General features: G+C 42.8%; 1 protein-coding gene across 2 annotated transcripts; it reads right to left on the bottom strand.

The window, feature by feature from the left end:
• Positions 1-1,084: 1,084 nt before the first annotated feature.
• On the bottom strand, positions 1,085-10,154 carry klhdc4 (kelch domain containing 4). Of its 2 annotated transcripts, none has more exons than XM_068313848.1 (13): positions 9,948-10,154; positions 9,612-9,703; positions 9,139-9,217; positions 8,919-9,017; positions 8,242-8,378; positions 7,944-8,036; positions 7,513-7,675; positions 7,330-7,408; positions 7,007-7,215; positions 6,006-6,243; positions 5,728-5,910; positions 5,525-5,650; positions 1,085-4,959 (listed from the first exon to the last, which is right to left on the bottom strand). In XM_068313848.1, exons 1-13 carry the CDS (start codon positions 10,044-10,046, stop codon positions 4,784-4,786), a joined length of 1,773 nt encoding a protein of 590 aa, XP_068169949.1. In that variant the 5' UTR covers positions 10,047-10,154; the 3' UTR covers positions 1,085-4,783. The 2 variants fall into 2 exon arrangements, with proteins under 2 accessions (XP_068169949.1, XP_068169950.1); XM_068313849.1 differs by lacking the exon at positions 9,948-10,154 and adding an exon at positions 9,812-9,830.
• Positions 10,155-15,234: the final 5,080 nt, after the last annotated feature.

The following is a 15,234-nucleotide window of genomic DNA, read 5'->3' as shown; positions in this document are numbered from 1 at the left end:
ATTGGATTTGCCATAATGTGATTTGAATTTAGATGTGGTTAAAATCACTAAAAAGCAGCACATGGGACCACGTGTAGTCCAGTGTTCCAGTGTGAAATTTTATTATTCATTATTTTATTTATTTAGCGAATGCAAAGTCCTTCAGCCATGCAGCTGAAGTAGGGAAGTAGTCTTTGTTCCACCTGGCTGAGAAGAAAGTTCCTCTTTGTTTGGGGTCATGTATCAGAGAAAGGTCATTCGTGGATGCCCAGTATAAAAGTGCCTCACCATCGCAGTCCACTGCTGGGTATTCCCAATCAGAGTCATTGGAGGGGGTTACAAGCCCGGCGCCGGCCCCAAGCCTGCATTAAACAGTGGAAAAAACTTCACAAAGGCTATTGATCTAGATCTGTGTGCAAAGAAAGGAAACACCAAGCGAAACAGACATTACTAAAATAAATTTTAATCAACATCCTGACACCCCTGGTTTTGTCTCCTCCTGCCCCCCCCCCCCCCCCCAGATCTAACATGCGTCCCCATGTCCTTGTTCTCCCATTAATTCCACCAGTACAGCTGTCCCGTCGCTGTCGTCCTCCTCGTCCTTCTGTCCCCCAGTGTCTGGGAGAGCTAAGCCAATTCCAACCCAGATTACAGTAATAAAATCACTGTGAGGCTGGGGATTAAGGCTTAGGCCTCTAAACACACTGGTAGTAGAGAAAGAGGGGGAGGGAAGAGGATGTGGAAGATAGAAGACGAGCAGGTGAATGAGAGGCACCGTTACAGTGACTTCCTGACCACAACAAAAGAATTAGGATATGGGGTTAAGTTAGTCACACAAGTGTGTTTGTTCTTAAAGCCGTGACATCATCATCGAAGCAGCATCCATTAATATGTCCTGTGGCCTCCATCCCTTTGATGAGCCTTGAGTAGAGCAGAAGGAAATTATTTTTTTTATTTATTTATTTATTTATTTATTTATTTATTCAGTTTATTTTCTTCTTTCCAGACATTTTATTACAACAGATTTTACTTTCATCAGCGTTGAGACATCAGCAGCAGCATCCGAAAAGAAAAAAAAAAGTTGATGGGTAGAAGCCCATAAGGTTCCCGTCCCCTGGATCAACAACATCTCTCTCATTGCAGCACATTGTCAACCAATACATACCTTGCATGTCACAAATCAATTTCAATTATTTTATTCTGGTACATAATTTTGTTAATGTTCCTTTTGTTATTCCTTTCAAGGGTTGTTTCTGGTCAAATTTATTATTGATCGCCGTTGGAATGTTAGCAGACTTCGTATGATGATATAGAATGATGACATCCTTTAAAAGCAAATCTCCACGAAGACCGAAGAAATTAAATTTGCAGAAAAGTTAAAATATTAAAACACACAACAACAAACGATGGTTAATTTATGTGTTCAATTTGGTGAAACTGGAATGCATAATTAAGGAGAAATTCCCCAGCAGACATACCGCTGTCATTTTTGTGTCAGTGACTCAGGAACTCATTTTTATTTCTTTTCTTTTTTTTCAGTTGGGACATTAGGTCAAAAAAAAAAACTGCACACATGTGTAAACCAAACATATCCAGTGTTATTCAGGGTTTTATTCACGTTGTGTTTCATTTGGCGGACTATCCCTTTAACCTCCAGGGGGGTCAAAGCCTTAGTGAAGGGAACGTGAATGGAACCAGAACACGTGACCATGTTTCTGGGGCATGTCAGACCCATATCGGTAATAGTGGTTGTTACCGATATCCTGATGCATCATGGAAGACAGCAACTCCCATGATGCATCAGCATACGGACATCTTTTTGTTTTAATTGAGAGCCCTCTAGTGGCAGAAACTACGTGATGTGCATTAAATTTAAAAAAAAAACAACACACACCTCATAATCCCAGTGCTGGCACATTTGCACCATTAATCTCTAGTTCCAGTGTTTCTGACCCAGTTTTGAATGCAAATACAAAGTTTATAAGGAGGTTCTTCTGGACAAGCCTGACATCCTGTTATCTGGTAGCAGGACTACACAAAGACTTCTGAACAGATTCTGATTACATTTATTATAGATGCCCGGAACAGACCAAGGACCAATCTATTAGACTGATCAGCTCCATCACCTGGATTCAAAGGAGGTTTAAGGACTGTGGGAGAACTACAAGACTTTTGATTCTACAATATAAAGAAGAGTTGAAATACTTGTGATAAATGAAACGAGAGAGAAAAAAATGGCTTTATGATCAGTAGGATTATCAACTCATACAGAAAGATAATTTAACTTATCAAGAAATTCTGAAATAAGTAGGATAATAAATAACAAGCATTTAACTTTGAAACAGCTTCATAATTCCAGATGCCAAATTTTAAATCTTCAAACAAGTTCAGAATAATTTGCGATATAAACTCACAAGTCATGTCTACATTGAACAGAACTCTTTTTGCATCTTAAAAACAATACAGTTCCTTCTCCTCCCCACAAATGAGATGGAGGTGAAGTCCTTCTGTTTGCTGACTTTGTTTGATTAACAGATTTCCAGTAAGCTTTGCAGAGAGGAAGCCAAAGGTTAGAAAACAAGTGTTGGTTCACTGGATTTGATCGCCGACATCTTCATCCTGGGGTATAAGTGATTTGGTTCTTTGGCATTAGCAGACTTTATCAACCCTTTGCGACATGAGAAAGTGCGTCAACGTCAGCGGAGCAACCAGAAAATCTCTTTAGTTATTCATTAAATCTTTTTTAGTCTCTGAGTTTAAGTGGGAGAAAAAAAGTGGGTGGCAGAAAATAAAGGGGCTGTGAAGAAATGAAGGAGAGGAAGGCAGTCTTATTCTCATCCATCTCTCCTTCTCCTCTATTATTCATCAGCCTCTTCTCATCCCTTGTTCAGCATGCTGATGGAGGATAAAATAGGTCAGCTTGGGATAGGCTGGTGTTCGCAGTGACTGATGTTTTCCCTCACACACCGTGCACTCCTCGCTTCACCCTCCTCTCTCGTTTCTTTCCTGCTGCTGACGCTCTCCTATCACCCCGTCTTCTTCACCTGTTCTCTGTTTTCTCCTTCCATCTGTTTTCCCTGCTCTCCATCAAACACTGTCATCTCTTTGTTCAGCTTACCTTCATAATGCTATCTGTCTCCGTCTTGCTCATTGCTCAAAGGAGTTACACTGAAACAAAGCATGTGTTGCTGCTAGCTGTGTGCAGAGGGTACGCCAGACCATCATGTCTATAAAGCAGTAATCTGTCTACGGGGAGAATAAAGGGTAGGGGACAATGAGGTGGCTGAGATAAAACGATGAAAAAGATTACATTGTGCAGCAGGAAAATTAAATCAGAAACAAAGATAAGGTGTTTTTATTTTAGCAATATATCCTGGACTATGTTTGCCTGCAGATCTCCAATAAAACCTTAGGATAATATTCAAACTGGAGCTTTACTGACGACGGTTATCATATTAGAAAATAAAATCCATGTCACCTCTGTCAGTTTGTTCAGGTTTAAACACAACTGAAGTCCTGCTTTGTTTCCTCTAAATCTTGTTTGATTTGCTAAAGGACTTTGTGATTCCCCCTACCTGATCTCCCCTGGGGAGGCTACACTGACAAAAGTGTCCACCAGATGGAGACAAACCAGAAACCACCACATAGAGCCAAAATCAGCTGAAGTTCACTTACAGGGCTCTAAATGAAGGGAAATAAGTGGAGCTGAACGGGTAAAATACTTATGTTCAGAGAATGGGTCTTGCCCGGAGTTTCTTCCTCAATGAGGGAGTTTTTCCCTGCCACTGTCTCTTATGCTTGTTCTGGAGGGTTCTGTTGGGTTTCTCTGTCTGTTAAAGCACTTTGAAATGTTTGATGATGTGATAAATGAAGGTTGATTGATATTACATAAATCATCCTGGTACAGATTATATAGCATACGATTATATTGCAGTTTTCTTACGGTTATTCTTACAAGGAAGTCAACATTCTTCTAATAAATGCAAAATAGTTATGGATTTGCTATGGACTACAACAAATACCACTTTTTTCAGTAGTCCTCATTAAAATAGGACTGTGTTTATTCTAAATGAAGCGCACAGACAAAAAACATTAATGTGTCCATTATTTTGTGTTTCTGAAACGTACAAAACAAAATCCTGCAGAACAACAGCTGCCAGGTGCCTTTTGTGAGGGTTTTCAATGTGTAGGTGATCATCTCTGAGGCTGCTGTGTTTTAACACAGCAAAGACTATTTCACATACACAATTAGGCGGATACGTAAGAGGGATGAGCAGCACCTGAATCAGGCGCCCGGTGACAGGCTGGCGCCAACAGCCCACGTCAAATGAGTCACACTAAGTGGCCAGAAACACAATCACAGTTGTGTTTACAAGCTTGTTCTGGGAAGAACACTTAATGAAGTCTGGATTTGGTTGCACCACCGACACCACAATGTCAGATGACAATTCAGGCATAATGCCAAGGCTCACCTGTTCATGCTAACACTCATTCTGCTTCACTTTGTCACATTGGTTTCAGCATCTGTAGCACATGTGCTGTCCAGAAATGATCCGATGTTATTCAGTGATAACACAGAATGTAAGTGTCTACCTGTCAAAGGTGTGACCACAAAAGGAAACTCCATCTGTATATTTAAAAATTCATCAGAACAGCTGGAAAAAACTGTTGAGACTTAAATTCAACCCGAATCACCAAATTATTTATTTGTCAGATATTTTTTTATAAAAAATTCATTCCAACAAGCATTCAGTATCTTTTACACACACACACACACACACGCACAGGGCATGCTCAGACTATCCTACTGCTGGTCTTCATAGAAGACTTTGGCCATGGCGACGGCGACCTTGGCAACCTTTTTGTCCTTGGCGTCTGGACCCATGTTGGAGCGGGCCAGTCCAATCCAGTACTGCTCCGTACGGCTCTGGTAACCCGTCAGCGTCTCCCCCTCCTGCACGGCAGGGTGGTCTTCCTCCTCTGGACACACAGTCAGGTGGAGAGGTTCACTTGTCACGAGCATTTCAACATTCAGTGAGAACGACTCCCGAGTCGGTTTACTGTTAAAATAAACTTCCTTAAAGGACGTGAAGCACGTCTGAAACATTCAAGTGAACAGGGGGTGGTTCCGCTTCTGTTTTTATGTTAAACCAGTTTAACATGAACAAGAAGTTGCCGCCCTGTGTTACGTTGTAATGAAGTTCAGCGTTCAGAGGCTTGCTGCTGCACGAGTCTAGCACGTTGGGAGTGATCACAAAGCTTCTCAATAACCATTCTGATCATTAACATCTGAGTTTCTTTGCATTCACTTCCTTCTCCTAGCTGCTGTTCTAACAACAAGCTGATATGAGTTAAATAGATATTAAATCAACATGCAGACGCATGTGGATTGTTGCTGAGTCCTATTCTGGAGTGAAGACCTGCTGAAGATGTCTGGTGTCTCTGATCAGGATCTGTTTGACGTCAGGATCCTGATCATGTGGGTCGCATGAGAAGAGGAAGACAGACAGGTGGAAAACAATAACTGTGCAAAACGACCCCTTGCCTTCTTCATCTTCACTTTCCTCCTCAGACTCCTCATCCTCTTCCTCCTTTTCTGCTCCTTTAACCTCCTCCTCCTCATCATCATCATCATCCTCTGAATCAGACTCTTCCAGCCACTCCTGAGCCTCTGTGAAGAGAATCACGGGTGTTAAATCCACGTCGCGTCTTTCCATCCCATCCAGCTGTGAGACGTTCTTCACTCACTCGGATCCATTTCCACCAGAACCTCCCACTGGTCCATCTTGTGGAGGTCCAGGCAGTAGAAGTCGTTCAGGGAGAACTGCCGGTCACCGACTTCGAACATCCCCCCGTACAGGAAGAGTTTGCCTTGACGTACCGTCGCCATGGCGCTTGACCTCGGACAGGGCTCCACTAGGGAGGCTGAGGCTGGAGACGAAAGAAAAAAATCCAGACCTGTTAAGTCGGTAAATTTGTTTTGTTTATTCACATTCCAAAAAAGACCAGCACTCATGAACACTTACCACCATCTCCCTCCTCATCTTCCTCACGCTCCTCCTCCTCCTCCTCCTCCTCCTGAGCTCCAGGGATCACTTCCTTGATGGTCATGACTGTGCCGTCTTCGGTGACGATCTCCTTGATGACCTCAGTGGGTGCTTGAGTAGCTGCCTCTTCCTCCTCCTCCTCCTCCTCCTGTGCCCCCTCCCCCTCTGCTGCATCCTTCTTCCCCCTCCGTCGCTTCTTCTTCTCTGATTTGTTTTGCTGTCGAGAAAAGATTTAAACTTTAAAACATCAACCACTGATCTGGTCTCAGGTTGAAGATACATTCACACAGCTTCAGATGACCGGTGCCTGTTGAGGACAATTTTATACAGTAGATCTGCAACTTTGCATGAAACCTCGACACTGACACTGTAATCCGCCTCGAGCCACAGGCTCCAGGATGTCTGTGCTGTTTGGTGTGAGCTGCATGCAGTCCATGTTGGAGAACACGCTGTGAATAAAACCATCCTGATCTATTTTCTCTTAGGAGACACTCTCTGTGAATCTGACCTTTCTGCAGAAATGCTTTCAATCCTCTCTGAGTTCATTTGCTCAAACCCACAAAGACCATTTCCTCGCTCTCTGCCCTTAATTTCATTCATCTTCTTGTCTAGACAATAGTGGATGATATTTGGACCTCAGCTAGGGGCGACTGACCTCCTGACTTTTCATTAATACAAACACGCTTTAAACAGTCTATCAGAGTGTGGGGAAGAGTAATACAGATAGAAGGTGGTTTAATATCAGTATGGGGAGGGTTCATAAACGTTTAAAATACCGTAAATAATAAAATAAATACTTTGCCGCTCTATCGCAGAATGTAGGTTTTCACGAGTGGTCCTGGAACGCATTAACCGCGAGTAAGGAGGGACTACTGTACTGCTAAATAAACGTATATCACTGCAGCCAAAAGTCAAAGCCCTGGAGATCAACATCACTACAGCCAAACAATGTCCTTCATGCAGCAGGTTTCATGTCTCACCCTCAGCAGGCCGGGGAACCAGCGGTTCTTGGCTGTGTCAAACAGATAGAGGTCGTTGAAGAAGTCGCCCTCCAGAGACTCCTCCTCTTCCTCATCGCAAACGCCACCAAAGAGCACCGCCCGCCCCGCCGGCCCCACCGCCAGGGAGAAACCGGAGCGAGGAGGGGGCTTGTTACCGGAGGGGTTCAACCTGGACCAGGACCACTTCTCTGGAGGACAGACAAGACAGGTGAAAAAGAGAAATGCCTAAATATCAATTCTGTAATCTTAAATAGTCTAGAATTAATTGATCTTCAAGTCTCCAATAAAGGATTCTTTTATACCTTGACCATCTTTAGCCTCTCGCTTCAAAACAAACATGTCAGAGTGGATGGTTCCCTTCTCAACGTCCTTCTTGACCCTCTACACAAACACAATAATTAGATCAACCAAAAGGAGTACTTTATACCCACGATGACACACACACACACACACACACACACACGAACGCACACACACACACTCACCACTTTTGAGTATCCTCCATAAATGATGACACTCGTGCCGTCGGGCGTTGAGGTCATCTGACAGGCGGAGCGCGGGGAAGGGGCGGAGCCTGAAGGAGTGACGCGTGACCAGGTGAAAGTGTCCAGGGAGAATGAGTAGACATCATTGTAGTAGATAAAATCTCTGAGGGGGGAGGATGAAAATTAACTGGAGAAAATGAAGCTGAACACTACTGTGGCTAACCTGTTAGCATTCTCTGGTTGTTCCCTCTACTGTTGGCTCTGTCTTGGGTCTACTCTGACTCCATAGCTGCTAAACACTAGCTAGCTAGCTGCTAACTTTCTGTTTGCTGTTTGGGGGGTTCAGAGAGGGAGGAAGGAAGAGCAGACAAACAACAAACACGTTACCAGACAGAGAGGAACGGTCCTGGTTTATGACTGGGTGCCTCTACCTGGTGCTCTCATGGAAACCTCCAAACACCAGCAGCTGTCTCTTACTCAGGATCATCCGGTGGCCGCTACGACCCGAGGGACCGCCAGGCGCCCTGAGGAGACACGGACCCCGAAACCACAGCTGAGCACCAAACACAAACTACACAGACGTACCACAGAGCTCAGGAACGTAGCTCTTAGTAGGCAGCTTATAAAACCTTTACTTTTATCAACTTAGCCAGTGACTTTCATGCTGCTAATGTCAACACAGAAGCATAAAATCAACAGATATAAGGTCCTTTAAATCTCTGCACTTACTTGATGTTCTCCCAGGTGTGTGTTGCCAGGTGCAGCACCCAGAGGTCCTTGTAGTGGTAGAACTGCTCCCCATTTGGAGAGGCAAACTCTCCCCCAAACACCCAGAGCTGGCCCCCTCCCTGGGGAACCACCACAGCCTAAGAATGAAAAACACAATTGAGAAGAGGAGGAGAAGATGAAGATAAACGGCGATAAATGGAAATGCTGACATGTTTCCTCTGGTCGGTCGTCTGCCTTCTTCTTATAAAGAACATCATAACTGACCCACTATAGCAAACATATAGCAGATGTGAACCTATTTACCTTTCAAATAACAGTTTTTACTTTAGGACATTTCTAAATATTGTAAATGTTCAGATCACAAACATCTATGTTGGAGTCACCACTGGGGTTCGGATTATAGAATTTTCACAATGTTAATAATATAAAAGTAGCCTGAAGGCAGAAACAGCAGCTCTAAGATGAAGGTATTGAATTTTCTGAAATGTGTTCCGATTCAACATTATGAATGAATCTGTGGCCGGTGATGAACTGGTGACGTGTTGAGTTGTACCCCGTCTCTCGCCTGTCGGCTAGGATAGGCTTCTTAATCCATGATCCAGACTCAGATAAGTGGCTGAAGCTGGATGAAGCTTTGATTTGTGTGTGCACCTATAAGATCATGTGAGGGGACACACCTGGTGGGAGCAGCGTGGGGGTGGCGGGTTGGGGATGTCGGATTTAACCCAGCAGTTCTTCTTGATGTTGTAGAAAAACAGATCGTTGTACAGGAACGTCTGCCAAAGAAGACCAGTTATTAACATGCGGTTTACTCAGCGGGTTCTCTGTGATACGTTCAGGGAAGGAGTTCAATGTGCAAAATGGAAATCTGATGAACACAGAAGACATTTTCCCTACCTTCTTTCCATTGAAGAACTCTCCTCCAAACAGGATAAGTTCATCCTTCTCAGGATGAGCAGAGAGAGAAGCGCTCAATCTGAAAAACATGGAGGAGTGAGACCAAGACAAACCAGCAGCGCGGCTCTGTGGATGAAGACACCAGTACCATGGTAACAACACGCCTTATAGACCATCTGTCATTCTCTCTCTCTTTTCCTTGCCCTGTCTCCATCTCCATTCTATTTCTTTCCCAAATAAACATTAAATACATACATTAGTTGAATTTCTTTCAGCAGGTGATTGTTCATACTCCCTGCTGGCCACATTATTATTACGTCAACATTATCTTTCATATTCACGTTGTACATAATTCAATGTTTGATGTCTCCAGTATTAAAAACGAAGCAGAATCCATGAATGAGACGGCGTAGCCATACGGATTGGTTGGAAGTGTTTACATGAATTTACAGCCCATCATTTAAAAGCCTCACCTCGGTGATGGAGGTTGACATGCTGTCTCTATAACTTGGGTCTTCTTTGCATCCAGATTCTGAAATTCCGCAATAAGAGCCTCCAGATCCTCCTGGAGACGGAAAGGGGAGGAAAGAGGAATGACCGCTCAGAGGAATAAAACAGAGGGATTGGAACCAGTTTCCTGTAAGATGCTTAATTTTTAAGTTTTTATACTGACTTGATCCCCGAAGGGAAATCCCTCTATAAAGTCCTGCTGATGGGGTTACATGTGGGCTAAATGTGGATTTACTATTACTCTATCTTCTGACCACTGTGTATGGTGAGTAAACAACAATGTCTGACTATCCCGTCACCTCTTCTCTTTTGGACCTCTTTGAAACCTTTTTCTCCATCTTGGCTGCGGTCTTCTCGGCGCCCTTCACCTTCTTCTCTTTCTTTCCTTTCTTGCCCATGTCTGCTGTGACGGACGGCCCGACAGCCTTCGAGTCAAGTCCCTGTCAGATGGAAACCCAAACAAACCCACATGGAGAGCCTCCGCCAGAGAACTGTGGTTTACTTCCGGTAACACACCGGATATAGACGCGGGGTGGAGCGTGGAGGGCGCCCTCTAGCGGCCCGGAGGCCACAACCGCCACATCGTGTCCGTCCACGTCGGATTAAAATACTCTGTGTGTAAATACTATAAATTTATATACAACTTGTGTTCCAAACAGTATGTAAATGCACGGTTTTTAATCCCCCAAGCCTTCATGTTATGTATTAAATATAAATATATTGTCATAATTATTACAGCCAGAAAGCACAGAAGGGAAGCAACACATGTTGAAGCTTAAATATCAGAAATACATTTGTTTTGTTGTTAATATCAATTTGTGTTTCATATATCATATAGTATATAAATGCAAATTTGTATGTCAACATATGAATATGTTTGTATAAATATGTACGGTACATATTTATATAAATATAATACACTCACATCAGACCCATTTGGTTTCTGTATTTCTTCACTAGTTTATTGCCCTCCCGGTTTTATGATATTTCATCAAACACTAATGTATTTAAGAATTTATGCTGTGTCTGTGAATACACTTGTTGTCAGTTAATGTTCCCTGGATGTGGAATCTCACATAGAAATGGCAGACATTAATGAGATAAATGTACTAACACTCTGTTATGAACATTATTAATATTTAACAAACAAACCGCTCCATGTTGTTTACTCACGTCTTATATATAAATATTAGATGAGATATCACTGAAATAAACAGTCCTTCATTCAATATGTTTTGTAGACCAGGGAGAGTGAGCGGACCGGGACCCCGAGTGACAGTACACATAACCACCAGAAGAGGGCAGTGCTGAGCCGTTTGAACCCATTTAACACCTGTAGAGCTGAACCTCAGCAGCAGAGTTTTTACTCTGTGATGTGGAGTCAAACCAGATGGGATGGTACGACAGAGAAGAATTCCTTATATTTTAGAGCAGATCCTAATAAAAGGGAGCAGCCAGTAATTGTTTTGTGTTTCTTTTATCACTGAGATTGCCATTTCCTTCCTTTGATGAAAACTGGTAGAGCTGGATGTTGTGTTTTGATTTTCATATTCCTCTTCACCCATGGTTATGAGGCACTACATGGGTTAAACATTCGTAATTCTTTTATTTGGGGAGTCGGTTACAGTCGTAAAACAAAACTAATACAGCAGCTAATGAGAGTTTCCCCAAATATTATAATATAAATGTAAATAATGACTAAACAGAAAACACATCTTAACACTGGATATTGCCATTGAATACATCCATGAAAAGTTGCAAATGTACATAAGCTGCTTTGATGAATTACCATGAAACTGGGTGGAAGTTGGCCAAATAAGAGAGATAATCAAATCTCTAATAGAGAGTAGAGAAATCCATCCATATTCATTTTCCTTCCTAGTATTTAACAGTCATAAACGTGAGGCACACATCAGCTGAGCACACACGCACACACACACACACACACACTCACACACACACACACACACACACAGCACATGACTGCACGTACTCCTGACTGCCTCTCCTCTGTAGGGTATGGTCTGTTCACTCCCATTCAGAGGCTATTTTGGCGTGATTAGAAACGAGCCCCGGGGACTACGTCCTCATCCTCACCTCCTCAGGCTGGTCACACATCCAATCACACGTCCTCCAGTTCCGTAAGGCATTGAAATTACCCGAGGAACCACAAAATGTCTTTGTATTTTCGGACCACACTACACCCTCCCCACCACCACCACCCCATCCTCAACCCCCTCACGTGTTGGACCACAATCATTCAGAGTCCGAGATGGATTTCAAGAATTTGGGAAAAGTAGAAAGTTTCATGTTGAAAGCAAACTAGATGTGGATCCTTACAGAAGACCATGTTTGTGTTAGTAACTCATGAACTGCCAATGATTCTGGATGCTTGGAGTTTGCTGCTGTGAAGGTGATAACCAAACGTTTAAAGAAAATACCATTATAGATTTAGTTTTCATATAATCTGACTATTTTCCAGCTGTTGAGGTTTTAGTGGTGGTTACATGTACGGTATATATTTTTCAACTACATGTTTAAGGTTGATCTCAGTTTGTGATTTTCTTGTGACTTGATTGTTCTTGTAAGGTCAAACCGGTCATTCTTGTCCAGCCTGACTGGACATGGTTAGTCTCTGGATTCAACTAGATGTGAGTTTAACTAACCAGGCTGTGCCTGACCTGATCACCTGTGACTTCAGCTGATGTGACTGGTTTGTGCATCGTATCTGAAGCCATTCCTGACAACACAGGTCCTCTGAACAACGGCCAAATGCTGTTTATTGCAAACTGAACAGATGGTAGGGTTGCTCTGCATTTTCCTCAGCGTGAATAAACACACACACAGACACGCACTCACACGCACACACACACACACACACACACACACACACACGCAATAATCCATTTGTGACTCAGTAATGTTGCGTCAATATCCTTTCCATGGTGTTGTCTGCAAATTAGCCTGAGTGGCTGATCATGATGGAGGCTGGAGGGAGATGATTTAAGGTCGAGACGATGACATCTGAACATAGTCGCCAACACGGACAAAGGAGGAAGACACGGAATCATCAATCAAAGTGGAAAACCAATATCATTTGTCCATTTCTTTTAGAAACGAGGCAATCAATACATCAACACAGACATGCATGTCTACTAAACTGAGGGTAGACCCCTCATCATATGTAGTCCTCACAACAAGGACAAGAGAAATTTTTAGTGGTTACTCATTTATTTAGACAATTAAAACATGCAAACAATAAAACAACACAGTCATTGTCCTATCGTGTAATAGTGACTCTTATAAACTAGTAAGTGAAGATCTCCCTTGGGAAAGACAGGAGATTAGGAGCCTTCCAAAGATAAATATACAGACAAAAACAGACAAAACCTGTTTAGTATAAAGAGTTAAGCCTGAAATGATTCACACCCCTGACAAAAGACCTGTTTTGTTTTATTTCATCATCGTCATCATTACAAGTAACATTATTACTACTTGAAGCGAAGACACAATGGCGCAGTGGGTAGTGAGAAGATTCCATTGTGTCCTTGAGCAAGACATTTCACGCACCTTGCCTCCAGTATCTGATGCTGGTGTATGAATGTGGTGTAGGAATGTCAGGTCGACATAGTAGGTGAGAACTGGTTCTCAGCTGACCCACCTGGTTAAATAAAGGTTAAAGAAAAAACTAAAAGTCCTCTCTGTGTCCCCATGTCTGTGCGGGTTCTCTCCAGGTTCTTCCTCCCACATAAACATGCGGCTTTGGTGAATTGGTCGCATCAAGTTGTCCGTAGATGTGACTGTCTTTTGCGTGGCCCCGCGATGAGCTGGCGTCTTATCCAGGGTGTACCCTGCCTCTCAACCATTACCAGCGGGGATCTGCAGGCGGATTAGCAGCTGTAGACCAATAGATGGATGGATGTAGTGGTGCTGTGGGTAATGCTGTTTCCTATGGCTCTGCAACAAACTGGTCACTTACTGACCGCCTCACTCCCGTTGTCAGCTGGGATAGCCCCAAGCCCTTCCCCTTGTTAAGTGATGTTATGATCCAATTTTCACCTGGAACTAAAATACTAAAAGTTTTTTTGGCGACCTTATCTAGACATGGAGAAAGCAATGTAACAACATGATGTTTGGAATGTGATCAGATGCATCTCACCCTACCTGGAGGCTCTGGACAGGTAAAGTTCAGATATTAATCTTTTGTTAACACAATGCAAATCTTGTTCAAATTTAGAGAGCGAGGAAAAGTAACTTTATTTATATATCACCGTTAAAAACAAAGGTTTACAAAGTGCTTTGACAAACGAGGTAAAAGCAGGATACATATGGCAACAAAGAGCCAAAACAGTGAGGCCAAATAAAAGCAGGACAAAATGAAGCTAAAATTGAGGTAAAATTAAGCAAAGCAAGAATTAAGACAGAATGGTAAAAGAGATAAGAACAATAAAATAAATAAACCTATTCTTTTGTTTTTAATACTTAGAAACAAAAGAATAGAAGGATAAAAAGACAACATTGCATAATGACAAAAATAACTAAAAATAAAAGTAAAAGACGACATCACATAAAGGCAAGTCTATAAAAATGGGTTTTAAGAAGTGATTTAAAAGATGTCACTGATTCTACACGCCTTAACTCCTCCGGCAGGTCGTTCCAAAGTCGAGGGGCCCGGATGGAAAAAGGCACGGTCGCCTTTAGATTTAAGCCTCGACTTCGGAATCGACAGGAGGATCTAAGGCTGCGTACTGGCTCGTACGGGGTCAACATTTCCGCTATGTAACTCGGGGCCAGACCCAGACAGGCTTTAAAAGTGATCAGCAAAATCTTAAAATCAATTCTAAAACGCACAGAGAGCCAATGGAGGGAAGCCAGGATTGGGGTAATGTGATGTCGCTTGTTAAAACCAGTACGAAGCCTAGCTGCTGCGTCCTGGACCAGTTGGAGGCGGGAGAGTGATTTATGGTTGATGCCAGAGAGGAGTGAGTTACAGTAATCGAGTCTGGAGAAGATGAATGCGTGAATTACTTTTTCTAAGTCGGAATGTAGGAGCATGGGTTTGATTTTGGAGATTGTTCTTAACTGATTTTCAATGGGACTGATGGAGTTTGGGGGAGTGAACAGTATGATTTCAGATTTGTTATTGAGCTGAAGAAAGTTTTGGGCCATCCAACAGTTGATGGCCAGGCTTCTTGGGTCATCCGGTCTCAGCGGGAGGTAAATCTGTGTGTCGTCTGCATAGCAAGGGAAAGACACGTTGTGGCGGTGGATGATCTGACCGAGTGGAAGCATGTAAATAGAAAATAGAATTGGACCTAAAATTGAACCCTGCGGTACACCACCAGGAAGAACAAACACAGGCAGGAAATGACCTACAAGCTGATCTGTAACAAACATTTAGCCTACACACTGATGCTAACACACTCACAGATAAAGTGATCGTTTTTACACAAAGATAGGAATACCTTGATGCATTTGAATTTACACCTCCTCCCTCTGAGCTCCAATAAACCTGAGAAGCCATAGAGAGAGACAAAACACAAGAGGACTCCTTGATCTCAGTGCAAGGCCAAGTGTGTTTGTGGG

This window comes from Antennarius striatus, chromosome 4, assembly GCF_040054535.1.
Source record: "Antennarius striatus isolate MH-2024 chromosome 4, ASM4005453v1, whole genome shotgun sequence".
In the NCBI taxonomy this organism is placed as follows: domain Eukaryota; kingdom Metazoa; phylum Chordata; class Actinopteri; order Lophiiformes; family Antennariidae; genus Antennarius; species Antennarius striatus.
This window is presented reverse-complemented; position numbering and strand designations above follow the sequence as displayed.